Raw genomic sequence first — 15,172 nt, forward strand, 5'->3', positions numbered from 1 at the left:
GTTCAGAGCACAGGTGGGGCTGCAAACAGAGGAATGGGCTGAACGCCTGCGTAAGAGGCACCGTCGTGCCCCTCTGCATCTTTGGTCCTGCCCCGCACAATCCAGTGAATACCCGTCCATAGCCCAGAGTTAAGATGGACCCTGGGCAAGGTGAAACCAGGATTCTTATCTTGGGAGACCAGGCACTGCTGAAGGTGGGGGCACCATACTAAAAACTGGGGGGTTACTCAGCTAACAGTAAAATAACAATAATAAGAAAATTAGATGATGCCACAGGTAGATTAATAGAAATTCCAGAGAGAGAAAAAATAAGTGAAGAAGTTATCAAAGACTTCAATACATTTCAGTACAATTTCACAGTTTAAGGAAATGAGTTTCCAAATTGAAAAGGCCCACTGAGCACTTTGCAGAATTAATTTTAAAAGAAAAAAAAAATGTAAAGAAAAAGAAAAAACAGAACTAAGGGAAATCACTGTGAAAGTTCAGAATAGCGGGAACAAAGAGAAAATCCTAACAGCTTCCACAGAGAAAAGATCAAACAATCAACAATGAAAACAAGACCCACAGAGGCTCAGAAATCCACATGGCATCAGACTTAGTGGCCACAGCAGGTGCTAGAAGATAGTGGAGACGTGCTTTCAAAATACTGAGGGCAAATGATTTTCATACTAGAATGCCATACTCAGCCAAGCTGTGATTGTGGTGGTAGGCTAATGATATTTTAGACATTAAAGACCTGAAGAAATTTACCTTACACGCATCTTTTCTTAGGAAGTTACAAGAAATAAGAAGTCACAGAAAACAGGACCTGCCCGTTACTAGCATATTGTCTCTTGTCTCAGAACTGTAAACCCACACTTGTAATACTCTGCTACGTGATGCCGGACCGAGACTCTGAAAATGCCTTCCGCCTCGGCCAGCTGGCTCCCTGTTAACTTGTGCTCATAGGGAAGGGGTTTGCCAGAGGGGGACGGGAGGGCTGGAGAAGGAGGAAGGGACGTGCTCCCTCCTGTTTGCTTCCTATCTGCAATTCCTGAGAGGATCACGCTGGCCACCTCTTCACCCTGGCAGAAAAACCTTCTTCTTGAAGCAACAGCTGAAGCCAGTTTGCAGTTTTCCCAACACTTGCAGAATCTACTTTACTGTGCCCTAGATCACGATACCAGCACCGGCACCAGCCCAACCACCGCCTTCACTGCCCCACCTCCACCTCCCCGCACATGCAGTTAAAATTACTGGTATGGCTTTTGGCTTTCGGCTCGGGGAGGCAAAGGTGCAACTTTCTTCGGTCATCCCGAATCCGGGTTCATCCGACACCGGCCACCTCCACCATGCCGCCTAAGTTCGACCCCAACGAGATCAAAGCCGTGTACCTGAGGTGCACCGGTGGCGAAGTCGGTGCCACGTCTGCCCTGGCCCCGAAGATCGGCCCGCTGGGTCTGTCTCCCAAAAAGGTTGGTGATGACATCGCCAAGGCAACCGGTGACTGGAAGGGTCTAAGGATTACAGTGAAACTGACCATTCAGAACAGACAGGCCCACATTGAAGTGGTACCTTCTGCCTCTGCCCTGATGATCAAAGCCCTCAAGGAACCACCAAGAGACAGAAGCAGAAAAACATTAAGCACAGTGGAAATATCACTTTTGATGAGATTGTCAATGTTGCCCGACAGATGCGACACCGATCTTTAGCCAGAGAACTCTCTGGAACCATTAAAGAAATCCTGGGGACTGCCCAGTCTGTGGGCTGCAATGTTGATGGCTGCCACCCTCACGACATCATAGAGGACATCAACAGGGTGCGGTGGAATGCCCCGCTAGCTAACTACAAAGGAAAATGTTTCAATAAAGGATCATTTGACAACCAAAAAAAAAATTACTGGTACGGTTTCTGAAACCTGATAGTAGTGAGAGGAGACCCCAGCCCAGCGGGCTATGCATCAGACTGGTGGGTTGCTTGAATGGATAGCCCCAGTTGGTGACCTTCCTGTATCTATGCTCTTTGCAGACTGACTTCCAGAATCTTTCATTGAAACATGGAATCTGTTTCTCTACACCTTGATTCTGGACTGCCACTGTGACTTGTTTGGCTGGGAGAATGAGATGGAAGTCATGGTGAACCAGTTCCAATCCTAGCCTCAGGAGGTCTTGGGTATTTCCTTTCTCTCTCTTTGGAGTCCTCGTCTCCACCATGCAATCTGAGCTAACCCGCTGGAGGAAAAGAAATCATGGGGCATGCCATCCTGCAGCCAGCTGCCTCTACCCTCCCAAGCAGGGCTGTAGTTAACTGCAGATGCCTGAGGGAGTCCAGCTGAGCCTGGGAGGACCAGCGCGAAGAGCTCAGCCCAAACTGCCAACCTGCGGGACTGTGAGCTGAATTAAGTGATTGTTGTTTTTAATCACTACATTTTAGAGTGATTTGTTGTGCAGAAATAGCTAATTGATTCACAGGCTTAGTTAGAGAGCAACCAGTCCATATTGGAGCAGGAGGCCTCAAGGCTCACCAATGGATGTATTCAGGAAACAAAATGATATCCTTAGATAAGCTTAATGTGTTTGAATATGTTGAAAGAATATTTACATTTCTAGGGGAGAGTTAAGTAATGATTTGCTTTTAGATTCATTCATAGAAAGCTAGGCAATTTATAATCAAAAAAATTGTACAAGAAAGACAATGCATCATAATGTTTGATAGGTCTCACCTATGAATAATATTCACACAACCATAATAAAGCAAACACTGAATATTGTTTTAACCTTAAATTATGGTATAATGATATTGGGAGGCTGGGGGTGGGTGTGACTCATGCACATGTGTGATGGAAGATGAAGAGGTAAAACGGGGAGAAATCTAAATCTTATCTTCCATGATTAGAAGTCAAGAAATAGCAGAATGAATATGTTGGAAGCATAGAGATAGATTTCAGAAGAAACAACTAAATTAAGTAGATGGCTCTGTGGAGTCACAGTGTTAGTGGGGTGAGTTGGGACTTATTGTAAGCTTTGTGGAACTATTTGATATGACTGTGTGTGTGTAATAAATATATATATGTGTGTGTGTGTGTGTGTGTGTGTGTGTGTATATATATGTATATAATAAAATTCAAATTTACTAAAATGAATGGCCTTTGTGGTTTTCCTTCTGCAGTAATTGCCAACTCACTATTGTGAACTTGATTCCCAAGGCTTGGTTTCAGCAGTTCTGTCTTTCTGTGTTTTTACTAGTGGAAATGCAGATAATATTCCTTAAAGTTCTCTTGTGTCCCATGGGCCCTTGCTCCCAAATCTAATCACCGTATTTGGTTCTCCCTTCCAAATACGGCGGCCCACCTATCTCACCATCATGTGTGTACAAGAGCTCAGGACATCTTCCCAGCCAGTTTCCCCATCTCTCATCTTTCTTGTTCCCTTCAAATATTCTTCACTGAGCTACCAGAAATGATCTTTCTAAGCAAGTCATCTCAGGTCATGGCCCTGTCTAAAATTCTCCTTCATCTACTCACTAAAATGGCATGCTTGGTCCTTCATGGTCTGGGCTCTCACCTTTCCAGCCTCATCGCTTGCCACCTGTCAAGCTTGTCTCCAGCCACATAGCCTATTCCCACCCCTTGTTTTTGTCATGTTCTGGTTTTCTCCTTAGTTTTTGCACATGGGATTCCTTCTGGCAGACCCTATTGGTTACCAACTCAAAATTCACTCTTCCTTCTCTTTTTACCTACAGATTCCTAGAAATCCCTCCGTCTCAGGGAAAGGCCCTAGTCTTAGTCTGGAGGTGGGCATATAACCCAGTTCTGGCTAATTATTTGGAAGAGTTCTGGCTATGGAACATCAGGAAAGGTTTTCCCTTCGTGATAAGAGGAAGGTATGCAAGCAAAAACTCCCAACCCCATGGAGATGGGCTAGAGACCTGGACCTGCTGTAGAGCAGTGGGAGGAAGAAAGGGGGTGCCTCCTGGAACTCAGGCTTCCTACAGTCTCTGCACCAATGATAGAAACACCACCTGACATTTTGCTGTAGAAAAATAACTCTTCGTTTATGCCACTGCTGACTAGGGCAATACTTGAAGCTGAAAGTGTTTGTATTGGATATACCTACACTTCCCAGCCTCAAGCCTGCTCATTAAAGAGCTCTGTCCCTGACCCTGTGCACCTAGAGCTGCTTTAATTATAGCATAATAGCTAACAGCACCAGCTCGGAAGCCAGACTGCCCCGGTTCTTCACCCAGCTTTACTGCCTACTAGTTGGTAACCTTGCACAAGTTATTTCTCCTCTCTGTGCCTCAGGTTCCTCGTCTATTAAATGGGGATAAGAAATTATTAGCTATATCTAATTATCATAGGGAGTAAACGAGTTAATAGATGTAATGTACTTTGTACCTGGCTCCTGCTAATCATTCCCTTAACTTTTGCTGTTATTAAATAGCAATATATTAGCTTCATCATACTCAATCACAATAGCCTAATAATCCTTTTTCCTGATAGGTTGTAAAGTTAATGAAAGCAGGGATACATCTGTCTAGTTTATTATATTCTCAGGGATACTTTGTCTAGACATACTGCCCAGTAAATATTTACTGAATAAATAAACATAGATCATACAACATAAACAGTATACAAAAAGTAAACCAAGTCAAACATTAACCCAATTGGAAAGGCTTTGTTCACCTGAAGTCAGTGAAAGGAGTTATAAATTCGTAGGTTTGTGAGTTCTAGAAGGCTACTGCAGGAAAAAGTCCCATCATTGCTTCAAAAGACTAAACACCCATGTGCTCATCAGACCCCCAGTGAGCAGGCTTCATTCCATCAAGGAAGAAACCATAAGATCAGCCAAAAGATACTCAACAGCCAGTGTTGAGCCAGATGTCTGTAAGCAGTTGCCTTGGCCTTGTCCACATGTGGCCTTCTGAAGATGGAGACTATCAAAGATAGGATGTGGGAAATAACAATAAATCAAAGCACACCAATTCCAGGTAACTGTGCCTCCAGTATCTTTTTTGGTTTATTTTGATTTATCATGCTTTTCCTTGCCATTCAAACCAGTAGCAGAGGAACTCCCACTCTCTGGGCTTTCATTTTTTTAATTAATTAATTTATTTATTTTGGATTATTTATTTATTGATTTGACAGAGAGAGACACAGCGAGAGAGGGAACACAAGCAGGGGGAGTGGGAGAGGGAGAAGCAGGCTCCCCACCAAGCAGGGAGCCCGATGCAGGGCTCGATCCCAGGACCCTGGGATCATGACCTGAGCCAAAGGCAGATGCTTACCCGACTGAGCCACCCAGGTGCCCCTCTCTGGGCTTTCAACTCATCCTTATCCCTCACTTGAGCTGGAATGTCATGACAAAGTTATCCTTTACAGTGTGTGTGTGTGTGTGTGTGTGTGTGTGTGTGTGTGTGTGTGTAAATAGAGAAGAAAAATCTAGCACAAGTAACTAGGATTTTCTGGTTAGTATGCAGTTTTTTCCCCCTCATGTCTGCTGATAGGTAAGACAGGGAAAAATACTCCCTGGGCCTTCAGAAAGTTTCTACCATCCATCCTCCTGATAAATCACTTTCTTATCTCTTGCTTTCCCCTTCACCTTGAGCAATTATAGCATCTTTCTTTGCAAAAGCTCAGTAATTGGAAAACTGGTTTATGAATCTGCTAACCTTTTCTTCCCTAAAGGTTTTTTTCCCCATCATACAGAAAGCTAAGGGAAAGAGAAGAGAAAGGGGAAAAAGAAAGTATGTATTTTGTGAGATCTAGAAGGATGAAAATTGAACTTATTTAATATTCCCACTAGTTACTTTTCAAGAAGAACTTGAAAAAGGGGCACAAGAATTTGTCTTTTTTTTTTTTTTAAAGATTTTATTTATTTATTTGACAGAGACACAGCGAGAGAGGGAACACAAGCAGGGGGAGTGGGAGAGGCAGAAGCAGGCTTCCTGCGGAGCAGGGAGCCCGATGTGGTGCTCGATCCCAGGACCCTGGGATCATGACCTGAGCCGAAGGCAGACGCTTAACGACTGAGCCACCCAGGCGCCCCTGGGCACAAGAATTTGAACCTTTGGATAACAACAAGGCTGAAGGTACATGAGGCATTTTCTTTTAAAAATGTATATTTTGGGGGGCACCTGGGTGGCTCAGTTGTTGAACGTCTATCTTTGGCTCAGGTCATGATCCCAGGGTCCTGGGATCGAGCCCCGTGTTGTGCTCTCTGCTCAGTGGGGAGCCTGCTTCTCTCTTCCACTCCCCCTGCTTGTGTTCCCTCTCTAGCTGTCTCTCTCTGTCAAATAAATAAATAAAATCTTTTTAAAAAAATGTATATTTTTTTTGTTTTATGAGTAAGCTCTAAGTCCAAAGTGGGGCTTGAACTCATGACCCCAGAATCAAGAGTTGCATGCTCTACCGACTAAGCCAGCCAGGTGCCCCCTTTTAAAAATATATTTTAAAAAGATTTGTAGCCTCTGCATTGATCAGACTTGAAACCACCTTTGCCAGAGGGTGTTAGCTCCAGAGATCACTCCATAACAAAGAGAAATAACAACAAAAATAATAATAGCAACAGCTCGCATGTATCAAGGACTGTGCTAAGCACTTTATATATATTATTTCATTCACTCCCAACAAATCCATGAGATAGGTTGGATTATGATCTCACTTACCAAAAGGAAATGAAAGCATAGCGAGGCTAAAAATCACTTGCCTGAGGTCACGGAGCTAGTAGTAAAGGAGCTAAGACCCCAAAGAAGTCTGACTGGAAAGTGCACCCTCCCCACCAATGTGGGAACCTATATAATATGGGTCACCAGCATGGGACAGTTATCTGGAGCTGTTGTAAAACTCCCTCTGGTCTTCTCAGAGCTTCTCCCTTCCAAGTGCAAGGTTTTCATCAAAGAGATCGCCACACACAAAGAGGGAAGGCAGGAGATGCAAAGTACAGTTGGCACGTGTGCTTTGCTTGTTCTGGAAGTATTTTTAGGGACGCTTGGGTGGCTCAGTCAGTTAAGCGTCCAGCTCTTTGATTTCAGCTCAGGTCACGATCCCAGGGTCCATGGGATCAAACCCCAAGTTGGGCTCCATGCTCAGCGGGGAGTCTGCTGGAGATTCTCTCCCTCTCCCTCTGCCCCTTCTGTGCTCGCACTCTCTCTCAAATAAATCTTTTTTTAAAAAGTATTTTTAAAGACAGTGTTATTAGGCAGGTATTTTTAATTTGCAACAACAAAAATCCCCATCCCTTTCTAGGACCCTTCCTAAACCCAGAGAACATCTGCGGAGGGAGTCCCTGCCCATCACCCTCGTCAGCCTCTTGCTAGCTATATGATCTTGTGCAGGGGCTCCGCCTCTTTGTGCCTCCTTTTTCTTGTCTGTGAAGTGAACATAATAATAGCACGTCCCTCAAGGCATAGGCCCAGAGGGCAGAGCCTTCAGCCACAGAGGATTATTCCCAGGCCTTGAAACCTGGTGGAATTTTCACTGATGGGTTTTAAAATTTTGCAATTCTTCTTTCTTCTTTCCATTTTCTCCCTTGAGGAATGGGGATGTCTATAACTGCCTGCCCCACCATTGTATTTTGGAAGTAAATAACTTGTTTTCTAATTTCCCAGGTTCCCAGATGGAGAGGAATTTTGCTCTAGGATGGATCATACAGAGTCTCACCCATACTTGATGTAGATGATTTAAATGGTGAGATTTGGGACTTCTGACTGGGTGATATTTAGATGAGATTTTGGATTTGAGTTGATGCTTTCATGGGTTGAAATTTGGGGGAATGTTGGGGTGGGGTGACTTTATTATACATGTGAGACAGATGTGAATCTTTGGGGGCCAGAGGGCAAATAACAGGAGGCTGAAAAATGCCCCCCCACCAAAAAAGATATCCATGTCCTAATCCCCAGAACCTATGAATGTTACCCTATATGGGAAAAAAAAAAAAAAAAAAGTCTTTGCAGATGTGATGAGGTTAAGAATGTGAGATGGTGAGATTATCCTGAGTTATCCAGAAGGGTCCTAAATGCAATCACATGTATCCTTATAAAAGGAGGGCAGAGTGAAATTTTTCACACACAGAGAAGGTAATGTGGAGACAGACTCGGCCCTAAGCTAAGGAATGCTGGCGGCCTCTAGAAGCTGGAAGAGGCAGGAATAGATTCTCCCCAGAGCCTGTGGAGGGAGAACAGCCATACAAACACCCTCACTGTAGCTCAGGGATACGGACTGCAGTCTTCTGGCATCCAGAACTGGGAGAAAATAAGTATCTGTTGTTTTAAACCAGCAAATTTATTGGGCATTTGTTACAAAAGCATCCCACTTCCAGGTACCGGAATCTTTATTCGCTTCTTGTGGCTGCTAGGGTTATTGGAAAAATTAAATGATTGCATACATAGAAAGCCCTTAGAACAGTGCTTTAAAACAGGTGTCCTTTGTTTTTGTTAGTACTGTCATTGTTACGGGCATTGGAATGTTTTTGGGAAATAGAACTCTGTGGGGTCCTTCACCAGGGGTCCATGGATATTCTGGAGTGAACTATGAATTCCTAGAATTTGTGTATAGAACTCGAGGTGTATGTGCATATGTGTAGTTGTATATCAGTTTGCCAGGACCACAGATTGGCTGGCATCAACAACAGAAATTCATTTTCCCCTAGTTCTGGAGCCTAGACACCTGAGATCAAGGTATCATTTGACAGGACTGGTTTCTTTGAGGGCTCTGAGGGAGGAATCTAAGCCTCCCTCTGTGACCATCTTCTCTATATCCCTTCACAAAATCTTCCCTCTAGGTGTATCTGTCTCCATGTCCGAATTTTCCCTTTTCATATGGATACCAGTCATACTGGATTAAGACCTACCCTAATGACCTCATTTTAACTTGATTACCTCTGTAAAGACTTACCTCCCAATAAGGTCACCTTCTGAGGTCTTGGGACTTAGGACTACAAAATATTTTGGGGGAAGGACACAATTCAACCCATAACAGTGTGGATGTTTCCATGGCTTTCATCAGATCTCAGAAGTATCCAGTACGCATGCTCATACATGCATAATCAAACTTGCTTACAGAGGATAAAAATCCTCTCAAAGGATAAAAGCCTAGCAGGAGAGCAGCAGGTAATGAATGGTTTTGGGGAGGGACTTCAAAGCGCTAGGATTCTCATCTCAATAGGCAGATGTCAGCTTTACGTGGTTGAGCAACCTTAACCCATACTTGGAAGTAGGCAGTTAATTTGAAGGCCATGCATGCAATGGAAGAAGCACAGGCCATAGATAGACACCAATCTCCTTCGACACCTCGGCTCTGTATGGCCTCACATAACTGACTCAACTTCTAAGATTGTTTCTTGGTCTGAAAAATACCGCCTACCTTAAGGCTATGGATATGAGGTACCAAACTCAGTGTCCTGATCCTAGCAGGCATGCAAAGACCTATTCTCATTATGAGTGGGGTACAGCTAATGGATGGGAGCCAGCTCCACAGCAGCACAGAATACTGGAGTAGTGGTGGTGACTCACGCTCTGCCCTCAGTCGGATGCTGCTTGCCTCTTGTAAGTGAGCTTGGCAGGCCCAGCTGACAGAAAATGGTGCTCAAGAAAAATGGCCCATTGGTCTTCCAATCAACCAGAGTGGCAGGTAATCCTAGAATTGCAATTTGATAGAAGACTCTTGCCCCCACTTGGGGCAGGCTCAGTTTCACGTTGTATGGAACATGCAATGTGTTAGTTAGGGTAAAGTCTAAGTTTCTGTAACAAAGAAACTCCAGAGGGCAGCAGCTTAAATGAGATAAATATATTTGTGTTTTATGTCATAGCTAAGCCATTCTTACCACGTGGCTCTTACTTGTGGGTCCAGAGTGGTGATTGCAGCTCTCATCATCTCTCAGCCAACAGGAAGGGGGAGTATATGCTCAAGGTTTTTAAGGCAAGACCCTGAGGGCACACAGCATTTGCTCATACCCCATTGGCCAGAACTTGGTGACAAGGGCTCACTGAGCTATAAGGAATATTTGGATATGTCATCTCTAACTGGATTGCCAGGTGCCCAGCTAAACTCAATTACTATGGAAGAAGAAGAGAACAAATAGTGGGGGGGGGGGGGGCGGTTAAGCTAGCAGATTGCCACATCTAGCTCATGGGATCCTTTCCTTATTTGAGGTTCATCAGTGGCCCTGTCCTTAGATAAGTGACCTTCTTCATCATGCTCCTCTTCAGGAAACACCCTCGTTCTGCAACATACACACATACATGGACACCTGTATGATTGAGAACATATCTATGGGCCTCAAGTCCATGAACAGTGGAATAGTAGAGATTCAAGTTCTTATGATTGCACGGTATTTTGCAGTTTACTTAGTTCTCACCATTCTGTTATCTTATTTGATCTTCACCTCAGCTTTGAGAGTTAGGCAAGACTTATTATCTCCATTTTAGAAATGTAGGTAGTTTTCCAGTGCTATGGCAACTTGCCCAGCTCAAGTGCAGCGTGCACACAAGAGCTGGGGATTAACACCCTCAGGAACAATCCTCAGCCAGTAAGGGATGAGAGTCTGTGACAAATCGCCTCCTACCTTCCTTGTCCCCTGGTGGGAGAATTCTGACATGTATCCCACATGGTACCTAAACTACAATTGCCCACAGTGGTAACTCACTCACTAACGCTCCCTTTACTGACTCTTCTCCCATCCCTGTCTTACTTTCCTTGCTCCCTCAGCTGGAACCCCCTCCCAAATAATCCACCGACATCAAAGGCCTTGTCTCAGGGTCTGGCCTCTTAGAGTCCTTTCCTAAAGCTTCCCAAACTGAAGTTGAGATGTAGCTATCTCTTTCTCCTTGGATGATAGTCTATAAACATGGGTACATGGAATTCTGGGTGAGTCTGAAAACATGTGATAGAGGGACGAACAGGGTCCAGAACTCAGAGAGAGGATCCTGATGCTGTGGGCAGCTTGGGATCCAGCCCACCTTGAAGTCGGCTGCATTTTGACCTTGACCTAGCCATTCCTTGGTACCTTGAGCTTCAGATAGTTTTGAGTTGGTTTCTGTCCCTTGCAAACAAAAGAGTTGTGGTGGGATGATGTTAATTTTCTTCTTTCTGCTTATATTTTTCTATAATATAATAAAAAATATTTTAATGCCCAAAATGACAGAATAAAGTTCTAAAGGGGAAAAAAAAAAGTATTGGAAATGTCTTTGACCAGTGTCCCCTTGAATAACCCATGTGAGGGCACAACCCACCTTTTTCTCTTAGTATCAGTGAAACCAGGCCCTCATGAAACAACAGAATCACTGAACCATGAGTGGTCACAGGCAATCACACTCCCCAAATGCTCCCACAGACGTGAATGACTGAGGGTCTTTCCTCTGTCAGCTCCACCAATCACCCAGACTCTTAGAATGGTTTGGATGTAGCTTCTCATTTGGCCCCAAAGCTGTGCCCAAGTTAATGACTTGGAAAAACATGCTATCATCCATATAATCTGTAAAAACCAGAGAGAGCCCTGAATCAGGCATTTCCACTGCAGAGGAAGCATTCACAAATCCTGCACGTTTCAATAATGTTTGCATTATTTCTCACAACTGTTTAATTAGACCCTGTGTAAACAGATGGGCTTATGTCTTTGGTCCTAATAGTTGTAAAATTCGGATAGTGTGCATCCTGACAATTACAAATATTGGCAGTTACCAAGTAATATTCTTTCCACTTAAAAAATTCCTTTATGCTACAGAGAAAGCTGATTTAGTCTTTATGGAAACATACTATGGCTTTTTGTTCCCATGGCTTTTTTATAGCCAGAGGTATTCACAGATTGCTGGGCATCACTGGGAAGAGGGATGGAAAAAAACACAGAGCGCAGTCACCCCCTGCTCAGAGCTTGGGTGCACCTCCATATACAGCTCCATGTCCGTGTCTTGAGGCAGACCTCAAAAAAACCAGTCCAGGTAAGATAGATCCAATTTTCAAAAATATGCAATTTCTTTAAGTAGTAACTTATATATAAGCTATAATAAATATTGGAGGGGTGCCTGGGTGGTTCAGTCAGTTAAGGGTCTGACTCTGGATTTCGGCTCAGGTCACGATCTCAGATTGTGGGATCGAGCCCCACATCAGGCTCCGCACTGGGCATGAAGCCTGCTTAAGATTCTTTCTCTCCCTCTTCTCCCTCTGTTCCTTCCCCCTTCCTCTCTAAATACATATATATATTTAGAAACAATCCAAATGTGAAATAATTGTTTATTAGTTAAATTGTGGTGTACTCATCCTATGAAATCTGTGTGGCAATTAAAAATGATAATGTAGATTTTATAGCAATGGGGCAGAGGTATATCAACTATATATTATAAGTGAAAAAAAAAGCAGATTACAAAAGACCATGAACAGCATTATCTCAAATTTGTAAAAATAAAAACCATCTTTCTATACATGAACGTCTAGAAAGTCTTACAGCAGAATGTTAATAGGATATATTTTGGGGTGGTGGGAATATATATTTTTATGTTCTTCAAGCTTTTCCAAATTTTCTATAATGAACATGTATTGATTTTATAATGAGAAAAACAAAATAAGAACAAAACCTAATTAAAATACAAAATAATGTTTTAGAGAAGGCAGTAAGGTGACATATAAGAAATCAGGAGGCGGGGCGCCTGGGTGGCTCGGTCGTTAAGCGTCTGCTTTCAGTTCAGGTCATGATCCCGGGGTCCTGGGATCGAGCACCACATTGGGCTCCCTGCTCTGCGGGAAGCCTGCTTCTCCCTCTCCCACTCCCCCTGCTTGTGTTCCCTCTCTCGCTGTGTCTCTCTCTGTCAAATAAATAAGATCTTTAAAAAAAAAAAAAAGAAATCAGGAGGCTATTCTATGATTTTTAAGGCACTCATTCAAAAACACTAAGTACCTACAGGGTGTCAGTACAAGTAGAAATACAGGGCTTTGAAAAAGTCAAGCTCTTCTGCCTTTGAAGTGTTCACAATTTAGAACAGCACTGTCTAATAGAATTTTCTGCAATGATGGAAATGTCCTCTGCACTGTCCAGTGCAAGCAGCTATTGGGTACTAAGAACGTAGTTAGTGTGACTGAAGAATGGAATTTTACACTTTATTTTATTTTCACTTAATTTAAACATAAGTAAAAAAAAAAGGGGGGGGCGCCTGGGTGGCTCAGTCGGTTAAGCAGCTGCCTTCGGCTCAGGTCATGATCCCAGGGTACTGGGATCGAGCCCCGCATCGGGCTCCCTGCTCGGCGGAGAGCCTGCTTCTCCCTCTCCCTCTGTCTGCCGCTCTGCCCACTTGTGCTCTCTCTCTATCTCTGTTAAATTAAAAAAAAAAAAAAAAAATCTAAACATAAGTAGCCACAGGTGGCTAGTGTCTTTTCTGTAGAAGAAAAGACACACATGGAAATAATTAGAATGCACTAAATGCTAGAGAAACACACAGGATGGAGATACTAACTCTGCTCATTAAAAGCCTCTGAAAGGAGATACATTTCGGACAATGGGTCTAAAGTTATAGTTAGGAATTCACTCTGGAGGGAGAACATTTTGGGCAAAGGATACTGCAGATGCAGAGGCATAGACATGACTGGCCTGGAACTTTTTATTTTTTTAAGATTTTATTTATTTATTTGACAGAGAGACCTCGAGAGAGGGAACACAAGCAGGGGGAGTGGGAGAGGGAGAAGTAGGCTTCCCGCTGAGCAGGGAGCCCGATACGGGGCGCTATCCCAGGACCCTGGGATCATGACCTGAGCTGAAGGCAGAAGCTTAACTGACTGAGCCACCCAGGTGCCCCTGGGCCTGGAACTTTTAAGAAAGAAAAAAACAAAAAACAAAACAAAGTCATCAGGCAAAGATCATGTCCCATCAAGAAAGGTAGGGAGGGGGGCACTGGGGTGGCTCAGGCATCTGCCTTTGGCTCAGATCATGATCCCGGGTGCTTCTTCTTTGGGCTCCCTGCTCAGCAGGGAACCTGCTTCTCACTCTCCCTCTGCCCTGCCCCCCGCTCCTGCTCTCTCAAATACATAAATCTTAAAAAAAAAAAGAAAGAAAGATAGGGAGAATAATACCTAGACAACAATCCAGTAATATCAGATCTACAGAAAGGAATCATTTTGTTACTTGTCTAGGGGAATACTGTCACAATTCAGGTAGTAACTTTCAAGCCCACTAAAACCTGATATCTCAAGTAGAAGGAGCTCTTTGTCTGAGCCAAACACTATTCTAGAAGTTTTCATATACTTTATCTCATTTAATCACCACAGAAACCCCATTTTACTGAAAAGGAAAGCAGGGCTCACAAGATAAGTAACCACCGAAGAACATTCAGGTAGTAAGTGGCTGACCTTGGATTCAAATTCTTGATTTAGGTCTAATTTTAAATTACCATAAAAAGATCAACATATACAAATATATCCTGTTACCCCCACCCAGGAAGACCATGAGACTGAAAATAGAAACACTCTGAAATAGAATGCAGACCCTAAGAGGTTATGTTAAAAGATTTCATGGATCATTTCTCAGCTCTAATGGTGGTATCCCAGGAGACAACTTCCATCATGATAAATTAACTCTGGGCTGTCTTTCAAAGATCATAGACTGAGCTGGCCATTGTTTGATACGGTCTTGTCCTGTACTGAGTGCTGCAGATTACTGGAGCCAACAGTACCAAATTTGGTGCCAATGTCCAAGGCCCCTTAGGCCCAATTCACAAGGGTACCACCAAGTGACAAAACCATAGGGTTCTGAAACTTATCTGTGTTACTTACTGGTATAAAGAGTCTTGAATTTTCAAAGTCCCATGTCCTGGACCATTGTCTTCACCACTGTGCCTTTCTGAACCTCGTTCAGATTCGACTCAATAGCCTTGGTTAACTCCATCAACTGCTTTTATAGTGATTCTTCCCAACATCTGTTCCGCTCTACTTGCGGGAATTCCTGCTAGGTTTGCATGACTTTGAACTCAATTTTTTTTTTTTTTTTAAATCTCACTAACTAGGACAGCAACAGAAGGCCAGGGGGAAAAGGAACGTTCGAGAGAAAACAGAAAAAAAAAAAGAGAAAACAGAGAATCTTCTTTACTAACCCTGTAGACATAAAACAGCAATTTTCTTGTACTTCATATGTTAGAAATTTCTTATTTCCAATAATGAATATATTTGAGACTTGACCTCTGTTACAAGGCTGGTATCTCCCATTTTGGGGTTTGG

General features: G+C 43.3%; 1 protein-coding gene and 1 pseudogene across 1 annotated transcript in view; both read left to right on the top strand.

Annotated features, from left to right (window-relative positions):
- Nucleotides 1–1,277: 1,277 nt before the first annotated feature.
- LOC116638919 lies at nt 1,278–1,824 on the top strand (annotated as a pseudogene).
- A 7,747-nt stretch (nt 1,825–9,571) lies between these two features.
- The window catches only part of SLC6A5 (solute carrier family 6 member 5), a 62,362-nt gene continuing 56,761 nt past the window's right edge, over nt 9,572–15,172 (top strand). The window contains exons 1-3 of the mRNA XM_032414717.1: nt 9,572–9,607; nt 10,186–10,307; nt 11,605–11,659. Of these exons, the coding sequence (XP_032270608.1) occupies nt 9,572–9,607; nt 10,186–10,307; nt 11,605–11,659 (213 nt within the window). The remainder of the gene's footprint in view (nt 9,608–10,185; nt 10,308–11,604; nt 11,660–15,172) is intronic.

This window comes from Phoca vitulina, unplaced genomic scaffold, assembly GCF_004348235.1.
Source record: "Phoca vitulina isolate PV1807 unplaced genomic scaffold, GSC_HSeal_1.0 scaffold16, whole genome shotgun sequence".
In the NCBI taxonomy this organism is placed as follows: Eukaryota; Metazoa; Chordata; class Mammalia; order Carnivora; family Phocidae; genus Phoca; species Phoca vitulina.